The sequence below is a fragment of the Capra hircus genome, chromosome 4, assembly GCF_001704415.2.
Source record: "Capra hircus breed San Clemente chromosome 4, ASM170441v1, whole genome shotgun sequence".
NCBI lineage: Eukaryota > Metazoa > Chordata > Mammalia > Artiodactyla > Bovidae > Capra > Capra hircus.
In genome coordinates, this window is record NC_030811.1 from 42,372,939 (window position 1) to 42,397,178 (window position 24,240).

General features: G+C 44.1%; 1 protein-coding gene across 2 annotated transcripts in view; it reads left to right on the plus strand.

Annotated features, from left to right (window-relative positions):
• HECW1 (HECT, C2 and WW domain containing E3 ubiquitin protein ligase 1) overlaps window positions 1–24,240 on the plus strand; it is a 319,356-nt gene that overhangs the window by 36,330 nt on the left and 258,786 nt on the right. For both annotated transcript variants that reach the window (XM_018047001.1, XM_018047002.1), the window contains exon 2: window positions 21,693–22,017. In XM_018047001.1, coding sequence (XP_017902490.1) covers window positions 21,693–22,017 — 325 coding nt within the window. The remainder of the gene's footprint in view (window positions 1–21,692; window positions 22,018–24,240) is intronic.

The window sequence follows — 24,240 nt, forward strand, 5'->3', positions numbered from 1 at the left end:
TTTACTCATGTTACAAATGGGGACACTCTCCCCATGTCTTTTCTCATCAGGAGTGTGTTATATTAACATCTTTCTCTTAGGGTTTAACATCTTCTCCTAGAGTTTCTCTTGAACCACCAGGACTGCTTTGTTAATGAAGGGAGGAGCAGGATTAGTGGATAGACTATAGCAAAGGCTGATAGATGCTGGAGTCACAGATCTCCTGAAAATTGGATGTGTTGAGGTGACACTGTCAGAATTTGGTGGGCAGAGCAGGGAGGGAAGAACAAGGGGCCCATATGAATTTTGGGGAAAAAAAAAACAACAGGAAATTCTGGTAGTATCTCTTGCTTGATATTTTTTCTGGGGACATTATAATAAAGTTTTCCAAATCTTACTCTTGAAGATAAAATATGTATTTGGAGTAAATAACATTTTTGCTGGGAAAGGAAATACACAGACTAGAAGTCTAGGAGTTATAAGCGTGAGGTCCAAAGCTCCACTTTGCTGTTCTTTGTCTCTGGGACCCCAGGCAAGTCCCCCATCAAAGCCCAGCTTCTCCTCTGATGGGGACTATGATCTGTCTCTCTGACCATTGCCACCAAGAGGATTATGTGGTATGACAGCTGAGAAGCCTCTTATAATTGACAAATGTTATGCAAAAACTTGCTATTATTATTCACCCACCTCTTCTATCAGAGTTGTTTTTCTAGAAGTTTGTGTCATCCCATTACCACCCACCCTTCCTGGAGAATGTATAATGGCATGTTCTTCCCTATCTGGGATAGTAAATTTCAAAGATAAACTCCTCTGCCCACATTTGAGGCTCCCCAAACCCGGCCCCAGCCTGTCTCTCCTGCCTTATCCTCACCTTCCAATTAGGTCAGTATTCTGGTGTGCTGGGCTTGACTGGATGCAGACTTCATATGGGCAGAACCTTCTGGTCTCTGTAGTTCGCTGCTTTGTCCCATTGTCCGCAACAGGGCTGGCTGGTAGCAGGCAATTAGCAAATATTGTCCAATGAAGGAATGGAACGCAGACTCCTAGGACTTGCTAATGCTGTTCCTGTATAAATGGTAGCACCACCCAACAAGGTGGGCATTCTGACCCCTTTCTTAGGCTTCCGTGATCTTCTTACTTGCCAGGAGTCTAGAATGGAAGAGAAAGAGGACCTGGAGACAGTTATTAAACCTGTTGGTGGATCAGGTGTGTACAGGATTGGCCTGGCCCACAGGTGGCACAGGAGAAGTGGGTGGGATGGTCATAATGTCCAGATCCCATATTGACAAGTGGCAGGTCCCTGCCAGCAGAGTATCCGTGAAACCCACAAGGAGTATCCAGTGTATGAGGCAGCAGAAGGGAGTCTTGGGTGCAGCATCTGGGGAGACTGGGTGTTGACATGGTGGAGACCTGAGAGCTGATGGTAGGACTGAACTGCAGGGGCAGTTCCCTGTCCAAATAGAATGGCAGGACAAGGCAGGGACCCAGTTTCAGAGGATAAAGGAGAGACATGAGGTTTCCATCAAGATAAGAGTAAGAATACTCAATAGTGAAGGAGAAACTTCAACACTTTGGCCACCTGATGCGAAGAACTGACTCATTTGAAAAGACTCTGATGCTGGGAAAGATTGAAGGTGGGAGGAGAAGGGGATGACAGAGGATGAGATGGTTGGATGGCATCACCGACTCAAAGGACATGAGTTTGAGTAAGTTCTGGGAGTGGTAATGGACAGGGAAGCCTGGTGTACTACAGTCCCTGGGGTTGCAAAGAGTCGGATATGACTGAGTGACTAAGCTGAACATGTACCATTGTCAAGAGCCCACCTGGGCCTATTACCTCACCTCAGTCCTCTTCAATTCTTAAAACCATCTGGGGTAGTTGTCCAGCTGATGAAACTGAAGCTCAGAGGAAGGAAACGTTAGGCCTTTCTGACTGAGCATAGCTGACTTATGACTGCATCACTAGTCACTGATACAGCCACCACTTTGCATAGGGGTGTCCTGATCCAAAGCAGGTGCTCTTGCCTCCATATCATGTGGTCCCAGGGAACCAGCCACAGTCACAGGGAGCCAAGGTGGAGATAAGTTACTAGAACAACCAAAGCCCAGATAATAACCAAGTTACAAGGTCACAGCAGAATAGAGGCAAATTGGATTTCATGCTGCATCACCAAAGTTCCCCACTAAGAACTAAGCATAGGAGTGGTTCAGAGCCTCAGAAGGAGCTCAGGGTACCACCAGTAATAAGAGGAGTGCTGGAGTACAGAGCTGGGCACGTTGCTGATCTTGGATAACACTCTCCTCCACCCAGCCCTCTTCATGCCATCCTGTGCTCTTCTTTGACTTTGCCATAGATGCAGGAAACACCTCCCAGGGAGTTGTGGTTGCTCTGCATTCAGCTCAACTCTTCTGTTAGTACAAGGTAAACTTGGGAAGTTTGTATCAAAAATGCTATATTGCAGGCATCTCCACCTTCCCAAAGTCTACTCCTCAATCTTGAGCATCTCGTGCTTTAGGGCACTCTCCAGAACTAAAATGAGTTCTCTGGTATGGCAGTGAGATTTTGTTTCTCTAAATTAGGAACAACTTTAAGTGCATTATATAACCCAACTTTAAACCCAGAGGGAAAAAGTCTAACACACATTAAAGGAGAAGCCTCTTGGCGCCAGCTGGCCAAAACGTATTGCTGCATCTCCCGTGTCCTCAGATGCTCGGGTACTTTGCACACTTCCCTCATCTCTCTGAAAGCAACATGTGCATCCACACAGGTGACAAGACCACAAGAGGGGAAACCTTCAAGACAATGGCAGCAGTCCTACAGCCAGCCTTTCTGGGGCTTGCAAGTGGGTGGTGGGAGGGAGGATGTTTCTGAGAGAGCATTTTCTGGGCAGAGAGGATTGAAATGACTCAGAGAAATTCTCAGGGGTTGGCTGTCACTGTTGCTATAAAGCTAGCTCCTTCCAGTCCTGTGAGAAGCAGCCTTATGTAAGGCTAAGCCAATGCAGGTTCATCCCTTCACTAACACCTGGCTCTTTAATCCCCATCCCAGTCCAGCTTTGGCTGTAGCAACCAGCCAAAGGAGGAGGAGGTCAAGTCTTATTTTGTTGAATCAACTGAAGTTTGGAGGGTCTTCCCACGTGGCTTGGATGGTAAGGAATCTGCCTGCAATGCAGGAGACCTGAGTTCGATCCCTGGGTCGGGAATATCACCTGGAGAAGGGAATGACTACCCACTCCACTATTCTTGGAGAGGGCCAGTGATTTGTTTAGGATCACACAGCAGGTGGAAGAGTATTTAGGCCCAAGTCAGTCTGACTTCAGAAGCATTTTGCTCCAATACCTAGCCTTTATACTAACTGGGAAGGATGTCCCCTTGTTCTGCCATCTTGGGTGCAGGCAGCAGGATTGACTGAGGAACATACAGGCACGGCCCCTAAATCAGCCCCTTCTTGGAGGTGAGGCTTTCCATAGAATGCAGGGAAGACCAGAGGACAGAGAGGCGGCCAGAGGCAAGAGGGAGCCTGGATGATTGGTGGAGGAGGATGTCTATGTCACACACGTATTTTCCAGCCTCTCTACAGACTTCCAGATCAACCTTTGTTTCTATTCAGTTATCTCTCCATCTCATAGCCCATAGTCAGTAAATAGCATCTACATCTCTCCATCTCAGTCAATAGTTTCTACATCACTTCGGTGAGAGAGAAACAAAGTGATAGCAAGCCTATTCATACCAGACAAACAAAAGGAGATTCACTAAATCAGTTTTAAATATTAATGCCATCTGTGACATCACCATATTGGTTTTTTAAGTTAATTTTTATTGGAGTACAGTTGTTTTACCATGTTGTTAGTTTCTACTGTATAGCAAAATGAATCAGCTCTACATATACATACATATTGTTTTTACGTATTTTTAAAATTCCAAATCTATAAATGAAATAATGCTTTTGACTTGAACATTTTCACTAATACATGGTCATGCCAGCTTAATAGCATTACTTATAATGGAGAAAAGTTCACTTCAGTCGCTCAGTCGTATCCAGCTCTTTGCGACCTCATGCCTCTAGGCCTCCCTGTCCATTACCAACTCCCGGAGTTTACCCAAACTCATGTCCATTTGAGTCAGTGATACCATGCAACCATCTCATCCTCTGTTGTTAGAGCAATCTAAATTTCTAAAAATAGAATTAGTGTGATGATTATTATGAATATATGTTAAAATATTGTAACTTTGAAATTTACATGATGTATTTTTAATAAGAAGGGGAAATTCTTATATATTGTAACAGCTAAAGGTAAAAACCAGAATGCAAAAATATGTGTTGTCAACCATCTAACAAAATGCAAAAATAGAAAAGGAAGGACGTATTGGCAAATGACCACTCTGGTATTCTCTGTGTGGCAAAGTTAAGGAGGCATGAATTTAAAACTGTTTAAATTTAAATTTAAACATAATTTAATTTTTAATTTTTACATATTTTTCAAACTTTTAGCATGCTTCTTTTAAAAAAATTTTGCCACATCCCTTGGCATGTGGGACCTTAGTTCCCCCACCAAAGATCAAATCCACGCCCCTTGTATTGGAAGATAGAGTCTTAACCACTGGATCGCCAGGATTAAGTCCCAGCATGTATCTTTTTTATACTCAAAAGTCTGAACTCAGAATTTCCTCAAGTGCTTGGAATTTGCAGAATGTGCCTCAGCTTTCCTTGATGCCCAGGAAAGGCTGTGGGCGTGTCTGCCCAGTGGCAAGGGTGAGGTGTTGTGGTCCTTACAAGACACACCCACATGTTTGACTTTGAGGTCAGCAGCACAGCCATTGACACCATGGGGCAGCTCCAGCTAAAAGAACTGCTGGAGACAGTCTCCACTCTCATCCACCACTGGTGCTGTCAGGTCCAGAGCAAACTTTTCTGTTACTTTCACTTGACAGCTAAGGTGTGTGGCCCCTCTGACCACTCTAGGTCAAGAAATGAGGCCAGATGTGAATTAAAGCTGGTGAATCCATTTAGGAAAAAACTGTTCCAAGGTTCTTCCTGGCACCTCTCAAGATGCTGCAGCCCTCAGGGTGTGCTTGGCAGCCTCAGTAGCTCTGCTTCTGGCTGGAAACTGCCTCCTTCTCCATCCTTTGCTTCGCCAAGTCTGACCCATGCCTTCAGGGCACTTAATACACAGTTGTTGCTAAAATATCCCAATAGCCAGCTCCTCTTTGCAGCTTTCTGTGATCACCACCCATTAGAGATAGTGATGAATGCTTCTGGGGGGATTAAAATACAGCTACCTGAACCCCATCCCAGTCTGCTGAATCAGAATCTCCACGAAGCTGGGTCATTTGTTTTATTTTTAATTTTGCTCATACAGTCAGCTTTTTCTGCCTCAGTTGTCTTGACTTGAGTCCAGGGATCATGTCTCAAACAGCTAGCACAGACTAACCAGACTACATATTCAGTGGACATTGTTAAAGAGAATTGAATTATATACAATTGAAGCAAGGGCACAGTGCAGTCCTGGTATTTAAGTCCTTGCCAAAACGCCACAATAACTTTTGTTTGTTTATTTCTGACACTTCCTAATGAGCAGATGGAAACATGTTAATTATAGAGATTGCTTTTCATCATCTTTCAGATGTTTTTTGCATCCTCTGAAGCAGAGGCTGTGTGGAACTAGCCTTTTTGTTGTGTGTGGCCGGTATTCTCTAGGGATAGTGCTGCAGAGGCGGCCAAGAGGAGAAATGGTTCAGGTATACTCAGAAGGAGCCAATCACTGAAATGGTTTGCAGGGCTTTCCAATCACCAGTCCCAGCAAAGATTCTTCATACCTCCTCCTCTGCATAGGTAAAAATGAAAATTGCTACCCAAATTTTGATGGTATCTCAAGATGGGGGAAATGTTTTCTTAGCTACATGAGGAGCTGCACGGGGTTTGGCTCCAGTTATCCTTCTTCAGTGTGTTGATAATATGTCCATTGAGGGACTTCCCTGTTGGTGGTCCAGTGGTTAAGGCTCCAGACTTCCACTGCAGGGGCTATGGGTTCAATCCCTGGTTGGGGAATTACCATCCCACATGCTGCATGGCATGACCAAAAAAATCCCCCAAATATACAGTTGTGTGGTTTTTTTAATCCAATTTAAATATATGTCCATTGAAGCATATAAGAAATAGAGTCATTCAGTTCAGTTCAGTCACTCAGTCATGTCTGACTCTTTGCAACCCCATGAACCGCAGCACGCCAGGCCTCCCTGTCCATCACCAACTGCTGGAGTCCACCCAAACCCATGTCCATTGAGTCGGTGATGCCATCCAACCATCTCATCCTCTGTCATCCCCTTCTCCTCCTGCCCTCAATCTTTCCCAGCATCAGGGTCTTTTCAAATGAGTCAGCTCTTCGCATGGCCAAAGTATTGGAGTTTCAGCTTCAAAATCAGTCCTACCAATGAACACCCAGGACTGGTCTCCTTTAGGGTGGACTGATTGGATCTCCTTGCAGTCCAAGGGATTCTCAAGAGTCTTCTCCAACACCACAGTTCAAAAGCATCAATTCTTCGGCGCTCAGCTTTCTTCATAGTCCAATTCTCACATCCATTCATGACCACTGGAAAAAACATAGCCTTGACTAGACAGACCTCTGTTGACAAAGTAATGTCTCCGCTTTTGAATATGCTGTCTAGGTTGGTCATAACTTCCTTCCAAGGAGTAAGCATCATTTAATTTCATGGCTGCAGTCACCATCTGCAGTGATTTTGGAGCCCCCAAAAATAAAGTCAGCCACTGTTTACACTGTTTCCCCATCTATTTGCCATGAAGTGATGGGACCAGATGCCATGATCTTCGTTTTCTGAATGTTGAGCTTTAAGCCAACTTTTTCACTCTCCTCTTTCACTTTCATCAAGAGGCTTTTTAGTTCCTCTTCACTTTCCGCCATAAGGGTGGTATCATCTGCATATCTGAGGTTATTGATACTTTCTCCTGGCAATCTTGATTCCAGCTTGTGCTTCCTCCAGCCCAGCATTTCTCATGATGTACTCTGCATATAAGTTGAATAAGCAGGGTGACAATATACAGCCTTGACATACTTCTTTTCCTATTTGGAACCAGTCTGTTGTTCCATGTCCAGTTCTAACTGTTGCTTCCTGACCTACATATAGGTTTCTCAAGAGGAGGTCAGGTGGTCTGTTCTCTTTCCCATCTCCTTCAGAATTTTCCACAGTTTATTGTGATCCACACAGTCAAAGGCTTTGGCATAGTCAATAAAGCAGAAATAGATGTTTTTCTGGAAAAAAACAAGAGTCATTAGAAAGTAGTAATGCAGTGTTTTTCTAAGAAAACTCAAACTGGGTAAGACTTAAAATGCGTGTCCTGGATCCTTTATATTGTGGCTGGGTAAGCACCATCCCCACCCCACCCCCCGACTCCAGCCCTGAATTTGTATTCTTCTCAGTAACTCCTATGGCAGTTGAGTATGAAATATTCCGTAGACTATCTTGGACTGTTGTTAGTTTTTAATATGAGTGTGAGCTGGTTTTCTAGGGCAGATATAAACCATAGCTTGTACTCTAATTCATATTCCAGTATTTGACATGTGCATTGGTTGACTTAATGACTAAATAAATGGAGTTTGTCTGGGAAAGGCACTGTTAGCAGTTTAAAGCCATTCTGACATGTGGCTTTAATGACCTTGGAATAATTTTATTAAAGCAAGAGTAAAATGCTGGCCTCTGACTGTGGGTCATAATTAAGCTACCAAATTGGAGTCTGTCACTTCCCAGGACTAGTGTGGATGAGACTGCTGCTGCTGCTGCTAAGTCGCTTCAGTCGTGTCCGACTCTGTGCAACCCCATAGACGGCAGCCCACCAGGCTCCCCTGTCCCTGGGATTCTCCAGGCAAGAACTGGTTGTCTGCAAAGAATAAAACTAACATCTTGAAAGTATATGCACTTAAGACTCCTTAGCATGTACCTGTGCCTCTTGCTTCCTCAGAACTAATGTTTCGTCTTGAACAGCCTTTCAAAAACCTGAATTACTTCATTTTCTCATTTTCCTTTTAATTCTTCTGTCTCTTGGGTCTTTGCACAAAACCTTCAGAAGCACTTTGAAGGGCAGCCCAGGCAGATGACAGACTGTCTGTCGCTGCCACCCCACCAAGTGAAGGCTGTGCCTGCTGCTCCCTCATCCCTGGAAGGATACAAAACTTTCATCTCTGATGTTTTCTGCCTACACGGTAAAATGGAAAATTAGAGATGTTATCTGAATAATTAATTCCAGCCTCAAAAGAAAAAAAAAAAGCTGAAATATCTAGATTGTTGAGACTTCTGAATTTCTATTTGTCTGAGTGTAGGAAGCTTTTCTTGTGAGTAATTGAAGCGGCAGTGAGGGCCGCCCTGAATATATTACTCTATCACTGAGACTCAAAACTTCTAGACATCAGCTTCAGAGTGAAAACTGTCTTAGCCAATTGATAATCATCTAGTTTGCTTCCTGGGGATGGCTACAGAGAGTCAAATTAACTTGTATTAAATTTTATGTAAATCCATACCGTACTATTGAGCAAAGATTTTCCCGTGGTCAGGAACCAGTGGGATAAGCCCTGGAATTTGTCATTTCACTGTGGCAGCTGTAGCTTTTGTGGATCACAGACAAGCACTGGTGACAGTCCCAGGCATACAAACAAAAAATGCAACTATGAAAAAACCATTCCCTTTTTCTACCCTGTAAAATGAAAAATGCTCTAAATCCCAGCAGACTGCAGCACTTCCCCATGTGTTCATAGAAGGCAATGGCACCCCACTCCAGTACTCTTGCCCGGAAAATCCCATGGACGGAGGAGCCTGGTAGGCTGCAGTCCATGGGGTCGCGAAGAGTCGGACGCGACTGAGCGACTTCACTTTCACTTTTCACTTTCATGCTTTGGAGAAAGAAATGGCAACCCACTCCAGTGTTCTCGCCTGGAGAATCCCAGGGACGGGGGAGCCTGGTGGGCTGCCGTCTATGGGGTCACACAGAGTCGGACACGACTGAAGCGACTTAGCAGCAGCAGCAGAACAATCAAACAAATTAATCAATGTGACCGATTAATGTCAGAAGGGACTTTTTCTGTAAAGTCTGTTAGAGAATTTCAGTAGCAAGTGTGATGTGAGTGTGTTTACATGGTAGTCGCTCTATTTCTTTTCTCCACTGGTTGATTTTCCTTCCTCTCACTTCAGCTGTCCCAATCATTTTATCCTAAATCACTGAAGATAGGCCTCATTCTTTTTTAATAGTCCTGGCTGTTTCTTATTTCGTTCTTCTTCCAAAGATAACTCTTAATTTAAACCATCTCTGCTGGCCTCCCTCTTATAGCCTGGGTGCTGAGATGGCGCAGTGTGCAGTGGGTAAGAGGATGAGTGACAGTTGAGGACCACAGGCGAGAAATATCACAGGAGCGACCACAAGGATGACAGGAAAGAAACTTGGGAAGGAACATATCACCCAGGGTGTGAGCTTGCCTCTGCCCCTGAAGGGAGGCAGAGGATGGATATGAAACAGAGAGAGAGAGACCAGATGTGTTTCACGTACATTGCAAAATCATAAATAGTTTACTGTTCATTTCTGCTCTAAGTTGTCTTCCGAAAGTGGTTTTATTGTTGTTGTTCAGTTGCTAAGTCATATCCAACTCTTTGCAACCCCATGAACTGTAATGTACCAGGCTTCCGTGGCCTTCACCATCTCCCAGAATTTGCTCAAACTCATGAGTCAGTGATGCTATCCAACCATCTCATCCTCTGCCATCCCCTTTTCCTCCTGCCCTCAATCTTTCCCAGCAACAGGGTTTTTTCCAATGTGTCAGTTCCTCACATCAGGTGGCCCAAGTATTAGAGCTTCAGCTTCAGCATCAGTCCTTCCAATGAATATTCAGGGTTAATTTCTTTTAGGATTGACTTATTTGATCTCCTTGCTCTCCAAGGGACTCTGAAGAGTCTTCTCCATCACCACGATTATTAACAATTGAATTTATATCAGCTCTGGATGTGTTCTTCCCAGGCATGTTGATAAGAGAAGGAAAATACTGCTTCTGGCTCTGTTCCTCTGTGTCCTGATGACAGGCGGCCATGACTAGGTTCACGGCCCTAGTGACTGGCTCCTTTGTTAGAGCTAAAGTCCAAGATGGTGCCTTCCTATCAGAGTCCCGACAGGTGATCTGAAAAAGCAGTGCGGACAATCTCCCACTCCTGAGGTGACAGCTGTACAATGTCCATCTGCCCTGCTGATAACTTCCCTTAATAGCTTGGCAGGGACTTCTGTCAAGTTACTCCTGAAGGAAGTTGTTCAGTAGCATTTCACAACATTTGTGAAAGCACAGTGGAGGTGAGCCCCCTACTGTATCTTCTCCTATCTCCAGAAGGGCTCACTCTCCCCAAAAGAAACACCCCTCTTCTTACCTTGGTGCATTTGGCCTTTAAGTCAGTCTTGTCTCTACTTTAGTTCCATCCTTCCCCACTGCTCCTGCCCCAGGCATCCTGCCTCTGACACACAGGTCTTCTTCCTGTCCCCTGAATATGTGTGGGCAGTCTTTAAAGCACTCATGCCTTTGTATATGTTTATTTTGCCTAAATTAAACTTTCTCCCCTTCTCCCTGAAGTCTTAATTTCCTTCCTCTTCAGACAAAACAAATAGTTCTCGTCCTGTCATTTGATCCTTCTAAATTTATTTGTCACCCTGTACTGAAATTATTGCTCATGCATCTTTCTTACCACAAGATAGTAGCCAGCCCAAAGATTACAAATACAGTATGTTCCAGAAAGTCTAATTTGCTCTGTATTGATGTGTTGGGCAAGCTTTGCAAATGAAGAGTGAAAAAAATCTTGAAATGTACTTCTCTTGATTAGTTCTGACGAGCAAATTATTCTGGAGCACATGCTGCTAAATGACGCAGAGTTTTCCAACAATAAAATTAGGCACAAGTACCATGCATCGTAGGATGCGCCACATGGTACGTGACACTCCTGTGCTCTGGGATGCATGTGAGATCCTAGTAGAAGCAGGCCACATGGGATACCTCTGTGGTCTCTGTAGCCGTGCCTTCAGATTGCTCTTTATTTACACTCCCCCTCGAGGACCCAGGATGTACCTTGTTCATTTCCCTCTCCTCCTCTCACAGTGAGATTCAGCACCTGCTTTGCAGATGTACCGAGGGTTTAGACTTCAGGGACCATCTAACTGGTGGAGCTTCTCCATCCCTGTGGACTTAACTTTCAGAGTTGCTGTAGCACAGGCTTCCCCAGACACAGCAGGTTTCTTGCTCTCCTCCTCATTGCTATAGAATGATGCTTCTAAGTTGAGCAAATTGTATTATTTCCTAGATCAAATCTCTCCTGTGGCTCACCATCCTCCAAGGGAGGAGGTTGTTTGTCTTGGTGTGGCATGGAGACCCTGCCTGCCGCTCTTCCAGCCATGCTGCCTGACTCTCTGGCCAGTGCCCGGGAGAAGCTCTGCTGAACCTAGAACCACACCAGGCTTTTCTGCAAAGCTGTGTCTTTACACACTGAGTTCCTTCTGCCTGGATTGCAGTTCTCTCCATCCTTGCCTGGCTGGTGACATTCCTACTGCTCCTTCCAAAGACAGCATCACTGTTCCCCCGCCTGGAAAGTCCTTCCCAGCATCCATCTCCCTTCCACAGGGGTCCCTGCCCACCTCTCCCTTGTCATTGTGTCATAGTTGACTGCTTAAATGTCTGCCTCCTGTGCAAAACTCTTGGAGGAGAGGAGTACTGTTTCATTTATCTCTCTCATCTCATCTCATCTCCATTCTCAATACTGAGCATGGCTTCTGATATACAGTAATGACTCAATAAACATGGAGTCTTTGGGATCAAGGAAAGGAGAAGAAAACCAAGAGCCAAGTTTACTGAAAAATCCACCCAACTGGCCAGGTCCAACCTTCCAGGGGTGGAAGATTTTAAAAGAGAGTATCTATACAGCACTCCGAAGCTTCACAGTAATCACTTACTTTGGAGTATTAACTCCAGTATGTGTGCAAACTTAGCCCCTCATTTGAAACCCTACTGAAATGTCCTTCTTACGTCTATATTTATTGCCTGGCTGTGTTGCCTATTAGCTGCCACATCTAATCAGGATCATGAAAATAAGAGGGAAACCTCCTCACATTTTCCACAAGCCTGGAGTGGCTGCTGCCCTTCTGGGGACCTCTGCTTCCTACTGGGGAGGACAGGACCTCCTACAACCCATTTTAGGGGTCTGGGTGACTCAATCCCATGGTCAGATTTGGGAGACAGGACTGTAGCCAAGCAGGGGCCCTGGGTACATGTGTGATGGAGAGACACCGTCACACACGTCATTGGCTCAGCTGCCCTGTGGAGTCAGGAGAAGAGATGCAGAGTCAGGATGTTCCTCGTGGCTGCCTAGCGCTGGATGCTGAGAAGATTGGACGTGCAGACATTCGGCTCCCCTCCACTTCCAGGGGCCTCCCGAGGGGTCAGCAGTGTCCCTGGGAACTTGGATGGCCCAGCCTGGCCTGACCACTGTGGTTCTGGGAGATGAAGTATTAGGTTTTCTCCTGCAAGCATCAATAGGTAAAGAAGGAGCTTTACCAACATCTGTTAGTATGGGACCCTCCTGAGGAAGAAAAAGCCCTATTTAGCATTGGAAAGAGAAGGACAGGAATGTTTTTCATATCTGGGCATGACCATTCATGTTCTGTCTCTGTCATTGTCTGTTCTGTCTCTTTCTGCTCACACACACACACATGCACACACATAGGAATACCACTTTCAATGACCTTTAATGTAGAACAAAATGAAGCACCAGAGATCAGGGATTTCTTGCAAACACCACAGGAAGCTTCCCCGCCCTTCCCCAAACTATCTCCTAACTGCCTTTCTCCCCATCCACTGTTTCACTCATACAAACCGCCCAGATTTTGACAGCTTGGTTCTTGAATGCCTCCAAACATAAACCTCCATAGAAACACAGAGCTTCATCAAGAAATTCCAGACTTGACGGAAACAGTGAAGGGCACACACCCAACAAAGCGTGGCAGGGTGTCCTGGTCACCCATCTTAGGTACAAGCAGAGAGAAGGTATCTGGCCCACAAACCCCTTCCTCCCCAGTCAGTGGGGCCCCAGAGAAGTGGGGATGGGACTGTTAACTCTAATCAATGTTTTGTTGGACTTCATTGTCAGTGATAAGGCTTTACGTGTTCCTAAAAGAATGGGTTGACTGTCATTTTAACCAGTTAAAATCCCAGCTTCCTATGTGGATATTCCCTGGCTTGGCTTGACTTGCTTGTTAAAATCTTCTCTGCCTTGTGTTCCCTTTCAGCCGACAACGTATGGGATTCTATTTCTTCTTTCAAGAAAAAGAGCCCACACAATTTAGTTTATGTAACTTTGTGATATTTTTCTGCACAACGGCCAGCACAAAAGATGGAGTTTTCAACACATGGCTTTGAGACTAAAAACATTTTGGAGGCACAGTTTCAGGGACGGGTGCCCAGCTGCTGAAGATGATGCTATTGCAGCCACCTCCCACTCTTCCTCCTCAGACAAGCCCAGCCATCTGGTGGGGTCAGGGCCACCTCAGCCCCTCACACCCACCTCTGTCCCACAGCCTCACTCACAACAGCACAGGTAGGAACGTACCGGCAGGGCTCAGGTCTAGGGATATGAAATGGGAGAAGGGACCTCCCTGGGGGCCATATTTTGTCTCATTCTCAAGCCTCACTTCTGACCAGTGTCATTTGAAAACCAATAATACGGGGGATTATGGGCACAAAGTTGTGTGTTTGAGATGAAAGAGGCACTGAGTTAAGTTCCTGAGGGCAGGGAAGAGAGCACACATCATGGACTCAAGACAGAGGAGGCAGGTGTGTCCCAGTCTTCGTCACCTACATGCCCGTTCATTCATTCATTCATTCATTCACTGCATCCTTACCCAGCACTACCTTAGTTGGAAATGCAGACCTAAAGGAACTGGGCAGGGACCGCACTGTCTTGGTGCCTACATCCTAGTGATTGAAGTGAAAGTAAAAGTTGCTCAGTCATGTCCAACTCTTTGAGACCCCATGGACCCAACAGTCCATGGAATTCTCCAGGCCAGTATACTGGAGTGGGTAGCCTTTCCCTTCTCCAGGGGATCTTCCCAACCCAGGGATCGAACTCAGGTCTCCCACATTGCAGGCGGATTCTTTACTAGCTGAGCCACAAGGAAAGCTTCTACATCCTAGTAGAGGGACACTAATAAGAAGTAAGTTAACAAGATAGTTACAGAGAGAACATGTCTGCAAGGCTCTGGTTTATTCGCATTATCAAGGAAAATAATAAACAGTCTATAATAGGAATGGAAAAGAGTTTTATTTGAGCCAAACTGAGGACAGTGTCTCAGACTAACTCTGAGGAACTGCTCCGGAGAAGCATAGCTTTAAGCATAATTTTCTGTGTCATCAGAACAAAGAACATCAAACAAGTCAGGGGTACATCCCTTCAAAGTGTTCAGAAAAATAGACCAGCACGTACATAGCCAGTCAGTATGACCTTAGCACCTGGGAAGGGAGTCTTATGATGGAAGGAGTACCAGCAATGGCATCCCAGGAAAGAAGGCATTTAATCTTTACTTTTAAGATAGACATTCTTTATTTCTGGTCAGTGAACATTTTTCTTTAATAATTAAAGCAGAAGTACAATGTATGTTTGATAGGCCACAAACTGGCTGTTCTAGTTAGCATGAAATTTAAGTTCACTCATGTACAAGCCAGAATGATTTCCTCATACCTCAATATGTGAAATTTTATTTTATCAGCATCAAGGCCAGAGAGTGAGATGGAGGATAAAGAACAGACACTGAGTTGAGAGCAAGAGGTTTGGGGCCTCAGGAGTGCAATAAGCGAAGGGGTCTTTTGAATGTGGTCAAAGCACATAGCAGAACCCATCCATTCAGCCCTTAATATACTCTGTATTATGACCTCAGCTTTCATCAAAGACTTGTCCAAGCAATCTGCCACTACATTTGTGATTTTAAGAAAAGATATTCATTTATGATATTGTTTACCACATCATGCAGTGTTTCCTACATAAAGTTGAATATGAAGCATCTTACAACTCAGAGGGAAAAAAATATTCTCATATTCTGATTGTGAGAATTACATTTTCCTTTATCATTTTGACTGCCAAGAATCTCAGAGGAGAATCTAAGTCTCAATTACCGCAACTATATCTTCCCATGTTATAATTTGAAGAGAGTGCATCCGAGTGATCAAAGTGCCGACTTATAATCACATTGTTGTTGTTCAGCTGCTAAGTCGTGTCTAATACTTTGTGACTCCATGGACTACATCTTGCGAGGCTCCTCTGTCCTCCACTATCTGCCAGAGTTTTCTCAAATTCATGTCCATTGTGTTGGTGTTGCTATCTAACCATCTCATCCTCTGCTGCCCCCCTCTTCTTTTGCCTTCGATCTTTCCCAGCACTGGGGCCTTTTCCAGTGAGTCGTCTCTTCACATCAGGTGGCCAAAGTATTGGAGCTTCAACTTCTGCAACAGTCCTTTCTGTGAATATTTAGGGTTGATTTCCTTCAGGTTTGGCCGTGGTTTGCCCTCCTCACAGTCACATAGACTAGCTCAAATCCCTACTTCCTGCTGCAAGAGGTGCGACTTTGACATTGTTTATTAACTATTAAATATCTGAGCTGGATTTCTCACCAACATGGAAAGAGTGATACTTACTAGGATTTTAATGAGATAATGTGCCAAGTTCCAACCATAGAGTAAATGCTCCTAATATTATTATCCTTTCTTATTGTTACTTCCCAATTGCTATCTGGCTTATATTTCCCTATTTCCATCTACATTTCTTTTGTTGTAAATTTTCTCAAATCCACTGCAGAAAGAAATATTATATAATTTTTTTGAGTTCCATTACCCGCCTGATGGCATAACAAGAGCTGAGGATAGGATAAAAAAGCTTCAGGCATCTACTTGCTCAAAATCAAATCTATTCATGAACTCGAAAAACTCTCATGTTCTTTCTTCCTGCTAAATAATGCCAGTTTCTATAACCTCAACTTGTATACTCTAATGAAGTTTCCTTCAGGGCCTGTGTTTTTCAGTCACAGTTTTTGACTTCTGAGTGTAGAGGCATTTATTAAGAATCACTTTCTCTCTTCTAGATGTCTTTTGTCCACTTTCTTTTCGTTTCTGAGACAGCACTCACTCACAGCTTTATATTCCAAAACAGAAAAGCTATTAATGACTCTGTCAGTTAGAAATTGACACAGCCAAATCTTTTGTCTCCCTATGTTCTTCAAAAAACCAAAAAAAAGATGTACATAGTAACTTGTTCCTTCCCTAGAAGTGATGTTTTTTGCTTCTAGGATTCTGTCTCCTCCTGGAAGGTTTTTTTTTTCCGCTATTGTTCTATAATGCATACTAAACAGATTAAACACACATGGCCTATTCCAAGATTTAAAAAAAAAAACTGAAGAATGCAGCTTAATTCAAAACATTTCAACAATGATGAATTATTTAAGTCAGAAAGCGAAACAAGTAAACATTATTGTTAGATCTTCTGTGACAAATGGGAAATAAGCCAACAGATGGAATCGCACTCCCTATGAAGCAGGACATGATATAATCAGATTGTTTTCAGTGCTCACTCATTGGACCTCTTTTACAAGGGTCAATTAAAATATATGCTTAGCATAGCCCATAACTAGGGCTATAATTAGAAAATTACAATGTTACTGAACCAATAATTAGAAAATTGCAATGTAACTGAAATTGTTACTAATATTTTGTGGTTTCCTTATCGGTGTTTACTGCCTATTAACAATGTAAGAGAAGATAAGTGACATTTGAATTACTTGATGGAATGGGAAAAAAAACTGGGATACAGTTAGTAATATGGTTAACTTCTCTGCATCTGTTGAGTGAAGGAACTAAGAGAAAGAAGGGGAAGATTTACCTTAGAGATGAGGAAGAATTGTGAGGTTATAAATATTGGGATTGCTGTTATGGAAAGAGTGGTCTTTTATCCAGGGCTATTTAAAACAGGACAGATGCTCATCTCTCTCCCACAGTTCAGATGTGAGCAGAGAGTGATTAAACTGCTTCTTCTAGCCGGATGTGTCTATAGTTTAAACTAGAACACGTATGAAAGTCTTGGGGGGACATGGCCACAAAGAAATGACATGTTGGAAATCAGCCATCCACCTGCTGTATTCCAGAGCAGCTGTGTGAGTCTTTAACAAAACACCTGTTTAGGAAATGATGGCATAGAGTCTGACATTAGCCTTCTTCCTACATAACTATTTGTCTCTATATTTTTCCTTCTCCGCACCATCTACTACTAACATCACATCTTTCTGTATTTTACATATTAGTAATTTTAAGCTCTTTATGGAATAAGAAGGGACTTCATTGAGTAAAATAAATTCTATTAAAGTTTTTAGCCCTTGTGTGTGTGTGTGTGTGTGTGCGCGCCAGATGTCATGCAAGTTCCAGGAGATATAAAGAGGGGTAAACACTGGCCTCAGGCACTTCATAGCTTAGGGCACCTAGAGATAACACAGTGAGTATCCTTGCAGGGAAAATGAGATTCCTGTGGGATCACAGAGTAGAAAGCCCCTTTCTCTTGGGAATGGGGAAGGCTGTAAGGAGAGGTTACAGCAGAGTGCTGGAGCATAACCTCAAAGCAGAATATAAATCCTTCCTACAAGTATGAGTGAGGGGGATGTGGACAGAGCTGGGGTGAGGTGAGGGGGTGCAGCCTTCAAAGAGCAGCGCCGAAGTTGTCCTTCTAATCCAAGGAAAATGCCATTAATTCCAATCTAGTAAATTAATGAGAAACATCTTCCTTGACTAACGTTTCTTTCTGTGCTTTTGTTCCCACCATGTGGATGGTGTTAACTGGTGTAATTTGACAGTGTCAGGAGACTTGCCTGGTTTCCAGGGAATTCTAATTAAAAATACCACAGCAGAAGTCTTCAATGAAAGCAAAGCACTCTGTAATCTTCCTTGAGCCCTGACAGGACATAGATAAAAATCTCTCAGCCTCAACATGAATGCAAAAAAAAAAAAAAAAATTCCATTCAAACAGTAACATGACAAATAAAGGGAAGTTTGTTTTTTTTTGTTTGTTTGTTTTTATTTTTACCCACAAAGCAAAAGGAAGATTTATCCAAACACTGGTAGATATGACACCTTTCCAAACATGCTGGCCTGTTCAGTGTTTGCAGTGTCAGTTTTTTAAGAGGAAACCTGGAAGGTCATAACTAGGAATGAGCTGAAGGTCTGCTGTTGAATGAATGTTAAGTGGGAGAATCTGAGGACATGTGTGAGGACCCTTGGCCAGTACGAGAGGCTCACTGACTACCCGGGACCTCTGTTTCAGTGGTGCTTTCTTACTAAAACAATGCTGGTAGTGTTTCAGTAGTAGATGCTTATTTATTGAGCACTTACTACAGTAAGAGCTTTATTTGCATTTATCTCATTAAATTTTGACAGCAACCCATTTATAGATGAGGAAACAGAGGACTAGAGAGATAAGTAAGTTGTCCAGGGATACACAGCTTAGAAAATGGAAGGTGATGCTCCAGAATTGCCCGTTGTTTGGTCTGACTCATAATTATATACTTGATTATCTCATTTAATTCCAAGTCATCTATTTCTGCTTTATTGACTATGCCAAAGCCTTTGACTGTGTGGATCATAATAAACTGTGGAAAATTCTGTAAGAGATGGGAATACCAGACCACCTGACCTGCCTCTTGAGAAATTTGTATGCAGGTCAGGAAGCAACAGTTAGAACTGGACATGGAACAGCAGACTGGTTCCAAATAGGAAAAGGAGTACGTCAAGGCTGTATATTGTCACCCTGCTTATTTAACTTTTATGCAGAGTACATCATGAGAAACACTGGACTGGAAGAAACACAAGCTGGAATCAAGATTGCCGGGAGAAATATCAATAACCTCAGATATGCAGATGACACCACCCTTATGGCAGAAAGTGAAAAAGAACTAAAAAGCCTCTTGATGAAAGTGAAAGTGGAGAATGAAAAAGTTGGCTTAAATCTCAACATTCAGGAAATGAAGATCATGGCATCTGGTCCCATCACTTCATGGGAAATAGATGGGGAAACAGTGGAAACAGTGTCAGACTTTATTTTGGGGGGTTCCAAAATCACTGCAGATGGTGACTGCAGCCATGAAACTAAAAGACACTTACTCCTTGGAAGAAAAGTTATGACCAACCTAGATAGCATATTCAAAAGCAGAGACATTACTTTGCCAACTAAGGTCCATCTAGTCAAAGCTATGGTTTTTCCTGTGGTCATGTATGGATGTGAGAGTTGGACTGTGAAGAATGCTGAGCACCGAAGAATTGATGCTTTTGAACTGTGGTGTTGGAGAAGACTCTTGAGAGTCCCTTGGACTGCAGGGAGATCCAACCAGTCCATTCTGAAGGAGATCAGCCCTGGGATTTCTTTGGAAGGAATGATGCTAAAGCTGAAACTCCAGTACTTTGGCCACCTCATGCGAAGAGTTGACTCATTGGAAAAGACTCTGATGCTGGGAGGGATTGGGGGCAGGAGGAGAAGGAGATGACAGAGGATGAGATGGCTGGATGGCATCACTGACTCGATGGATGTGAGTCTGAGTGAACTCCGGGAGATGGTGATGGACAGGGAGGCCTGGCGTGCTGCGATTCATGGAGTCGCAAAGAGTCAGACACGACTGAGCAACTGAGCTGAACTGAACTGAGTCATTTTGTGTGTGTGTGTGTTTTTTAATTAGACTGTAATTACTTTACAATGTTGTGTTAGTTTCTGCTGAACAACAGAGTGGACCAGCTGCTGTATACATATATCCCCTTCCTCTTGGACTTCCCTCCCAGCCCTCCATCCCCCGCCTCCAGGTCATCACAGAGCATCGAGCTGAGCTACCTCTGTTACACATCAGCTTCTCACTAGCTGCTTTACACGTGGCAGTGAATATGTCGGTGCTGCTCTCTCAATTTGTCTAAATCTCCATGATAACACTGTAAGATTCTATTGGTGCACATGAAGTACAGGTAAACTGAAGAAAGGTTACACACCAGAGCAACCTTCCTTATTTTGGAGGCTTTACAAAAGTCTCTGAGCAAAGTCCCCTGTACAATGATCAGGTTCCTGTGATCCTCCTGGAACTGTCTGGAAGAGCCAGGGTGCCTGTGAGGTGGGCTGTTCATGAGCTGTTCCTGAGCTCAAGGCTGTGCCTGTGTTCCTGAGAAGTGGACTGGTTTCCAGGCAACACCATGGTCCATCTATTTTCATACTGTTGCAGGGACAAACATTAGAAAGAAAAAAACAAAAAAGACATATGGTACCAATAGTGTGATAAGATGCTTTCTGAAGCCTGGCTTCTCTGCCAATAGTAATTCCATGGTTACCACCAGTGGGGCTAGAAAAAGTCCCAACAAGAGACTCAGATGATGAATAAATAGGCCTGACATATGGCCATTAAGGCCCAAGATTCCAAATACCAACACTGTCCTTAATCAGGTTAATAAACTTTTTACAAGTGCCCTGATCTTTGAAGATGGAAAAAATATGGACCCAAATTACTGCTAAATAGACTTATATCATCAAGAGTAGACTGGTGCTGAGTCTGGTCCTCCTGGCTGGTTAACAGAAACTCAGTAACTCGCATTTGATGGATGTGTATAATAAGTTACAGTCCTGGGATCTAAACTGCATGATGTAACACATTTTAAGACCTTAATCTTCTCTTCTTAAAAACAAAAGTGCTATTAGTTGTACAACAGCAGGTTCTTTTATGGGCAGGAACCCCCCAAATGTACATTTAAATCCCAATTGTAGTACACTTTGATGAAATAAAAATCACCCCTGCTTGTTTCAAAAAAGAATCCTTCATTCCAGTTCTACAGAATGCCCCTTCCCCCTGTTTTCGAAGCCATCTGTAGCAAAACAATCATGTTACTGGTCTGTATCAGCTCAGCTAGTTTGAAATGCTCCAAGTTGTAAACAATTAAAAAAACATGCATTTTTTTTTCTTATCAGATACAATATTTTCTACAGTATTCGCGCTGAGAGACATGGTCTTCTGAGGTTGGATTTTAGTGAAAACTGCAGTGTTTGAAGATTACTAGGATATCTGAGATCCTTAATAGGCATTTCAGGTGGTACAGTGACCTGCTGTAGAATGAGGGTTGTAAATGAAAGACAGTGACCGCCTCCTCCAGCAGAGACAGCCTCTGATTCTGGGTTGTGTGTAGGGTCTCAAATGCCAGAGAGATCACTAAAATGTGCCGTGATAATACCATCATTTACTGTAGAGAAAGGTAAAATTGGATCCAATTGAATTTAGCCAGAGAACTCAAGAGATGGCACTTTGGGGGCAGTCACACTGCAGGGTCATTCTGTAGACATTCCTGGCCTTCTGATACCAAGCAGGCTGGAGGGACCTGAGGGAGGCGGAGACCCCAGCAGAGCAAGGAAAGGCATGGCCCCTTGGTGAGTGTGTATTTCGTTCTTGCCTTCCCCACCTGAACCCAGAGCTACCACTTTGGCCCCCCAAAAAATGCTCTGTGTCTATTTCAAATCTTCCTAAAAGGGCTGCCCTCTCCCTGCTGGCGTCCCCCAACCCAGCCTCCCTTCCCTGTTAAGATGATGACTGACTGTGGAGCCAGCATCTCCCGCCCCTGCTGACTGTCTGTTTGCCCCCACAGAATCTGTACCAGAACAGGTTCTTAGGCCTGGCCGCCATGGCGTCTCCATCTAGAAACTCCCAGAATCGACGCCGGTGCAAGGAGCCACTCCGCCACAGCTACAATCCAGGCCAGTACCACAGTGTGGCCATCAGGACTGGCCCCCATGGTGCCGGCACCATCCCCCGCTCCACCAGCGACACTGACCTGGTCACCTCGGACAGCCGCTCCACACTCATGGTCAGCAGTTCCTACTACTCCATAGGGCACTCGCAGGACCTGGTGATCCACTGGGACATCAAGGAGGAAGTGGATGCTGGGGACTGGATCGGCATGTACCTCATTGGTGAGTAGAGCAGCGCTTAGTGCAGAAGTAGTGGTCGGAGCACGGTGGTTCAGGCGTTCAGCAAGTATGTAGTGCATATTTCACTTTAAAGGATGCTTTACTGTTTCAGTAAACGGGATCATTTCATTAAAGTGCACGATTCACAACTGAATGTGTTATATGCCAAGAAGACCGCACATGAAGGCATCACTTCCCACTTCTATTCAGTGGCAGAGAATTGGGAGATAGCAGGGCAGGATGTAGCTGGACACAAATGTCATCACCATTGCAACTATACATTTGCTCTTCTACTTATGAGTGAGTGAATATGAAAAGCTTGATTTTAAAGTGAGTGTCATTTCCTCAGTCGTGTCTGACTCTTTGTGACCCCATGGACTGTAACCTGCCAGGCTCCTTTGTCCATGGAATTCTCCAGGCAAGAATACTAGAGTGGAGAGTCATTTCCTTCTCCAGGGGATCTTCCTGATGCAGGGATGGTACCCAGGTTTCTTGCATTGCAGGCAGATTCTTTACCATCTGAGCTACTAGGGAAGCCCTGTTTTAAAATCCATATGGTTATAAGTCCAGATCAATACAATATATGCAACCAAGATATGCACATATATGTGGAGTAATTTCAGCTTAGTTTTCAACACTCAGTTTAGTTCAGTCACTCAGTCATGTCTGACTCTTTGTGACCCCATGGACTGCAGCATGCCAGGCTTCCCTGTCCATCACCAGCTCCTGGAGCTTGCTCAAACTCATGTCCATTGAGGCAGTGATTCCATCCAACCATCTCATCCTCTGTCGTCCCCTTCTCCTTCTGCCTTCAATCTTTCCCAGAGTCAAGGTCTTTTCCAATGAGTCAGGTCTTCATGTCATGTGGCCAAAGTACTGGAGCTTCAGCTTTAGTCCTTCCAATGAATATTCAGGGTTGATTTCCTTTAGGATTGACTGGTTGGATCTCCTTGCATTCCAAGGGACTCTCAAGAGTCTTCTCCAACACCACATTTCAAAGCATGAATTCTTCAGCACTCAACTTTCTTTATGGTCCAACTCTCAAATCCATACATGCCTATGGGAGAAACCATAGCTTTGACTATATGGACCTTTGTTGGCAAAGTGATGTCGCTGCTTTTTAATGTGCTGTCTAGGTTAGTCATAGCTTTTCTTCCAAGGAGCACGTGTCTTTTAATTTCATGGCTGCAGTCACCATCTGCAGCGATTTTGGAGCCCAAGAAAATAAAGTCTGTCACTGTTTCCATTGTTACCCCATCTATTTGACCAGAAGTGATGGGACTGGATGTCATGATCTTTTCTTTTTCTTTTTTTCTTTGAGTGTTTCCATGGGGCTCTAGTGAGCTGCAGTAAAGGATTTCCTTTTAGAGTAGCTTGTGCCCTTCGGTTTTGCCACATTCTCCTTTCTGCCCATCTCTACTTTAATTATGATGGTTACTTGTTTAACACCTTAGACAATTAGATTGTTGACCCCAGATCTGTTTTTTTCTTTTTCTTTTTTATTGTTCTTGAGTAACTGGTTTAGTCGCTAAGTCATGTCTGACACTTGCAACTTCATGGGCTAGGGCTTTCCAGGCTCCTCTGCCCATGGGATTTTTCAGGCAAGAATACTGGAGTGGGTTGCCATTCCCTTCTCCAGGGGATCTTCCTGACCCAGGAATCGAAGCTGGGTCTCCTGCATTGTAAGCAGATTCTTTACCAACTGTGCTATGAGGGAAGCCCTCTTGAGTAATAATTATCAAAGTTTATAACTGTAGAGTATTGAGAAGTATTAGAACAAAATCCAGTTATTGGAAGACAATTACTTTACAATATTGTGTTGGCCTCTGCCACACATGAACACAGATCAGCCACAGGTATACATATGTCCCATCCCTCCTGAACCCCCTCCCATCTCCCACCCTATCCCACCCCTCTGCTGCTGCTGCTGCTGCCAAGTCGCTTCAGTCGTGTCCGACTCTGTGCGACCCCATAGACGGCAGCCCACCAGGCTCCCCCGTCCCTGGGATTCTCCAGGCAAGAACACTGGAGTGGGTTGCCATTTCCTTCTCCAGTGCCTGAAAGTGAAAAGCGAAAGTGAAGTCTCTCAATCGTGTCCGACTCCCAGCAACCCCATGAACTGCAGCCTACCAGGCTCCTCTGTCCATGGGACCTTCCAGGCAAGAACACTGGAGTGGGTTGCCATTTCCTTCTCCAATGCATGAAAGTGAAAAGTGAAAGTGAAGT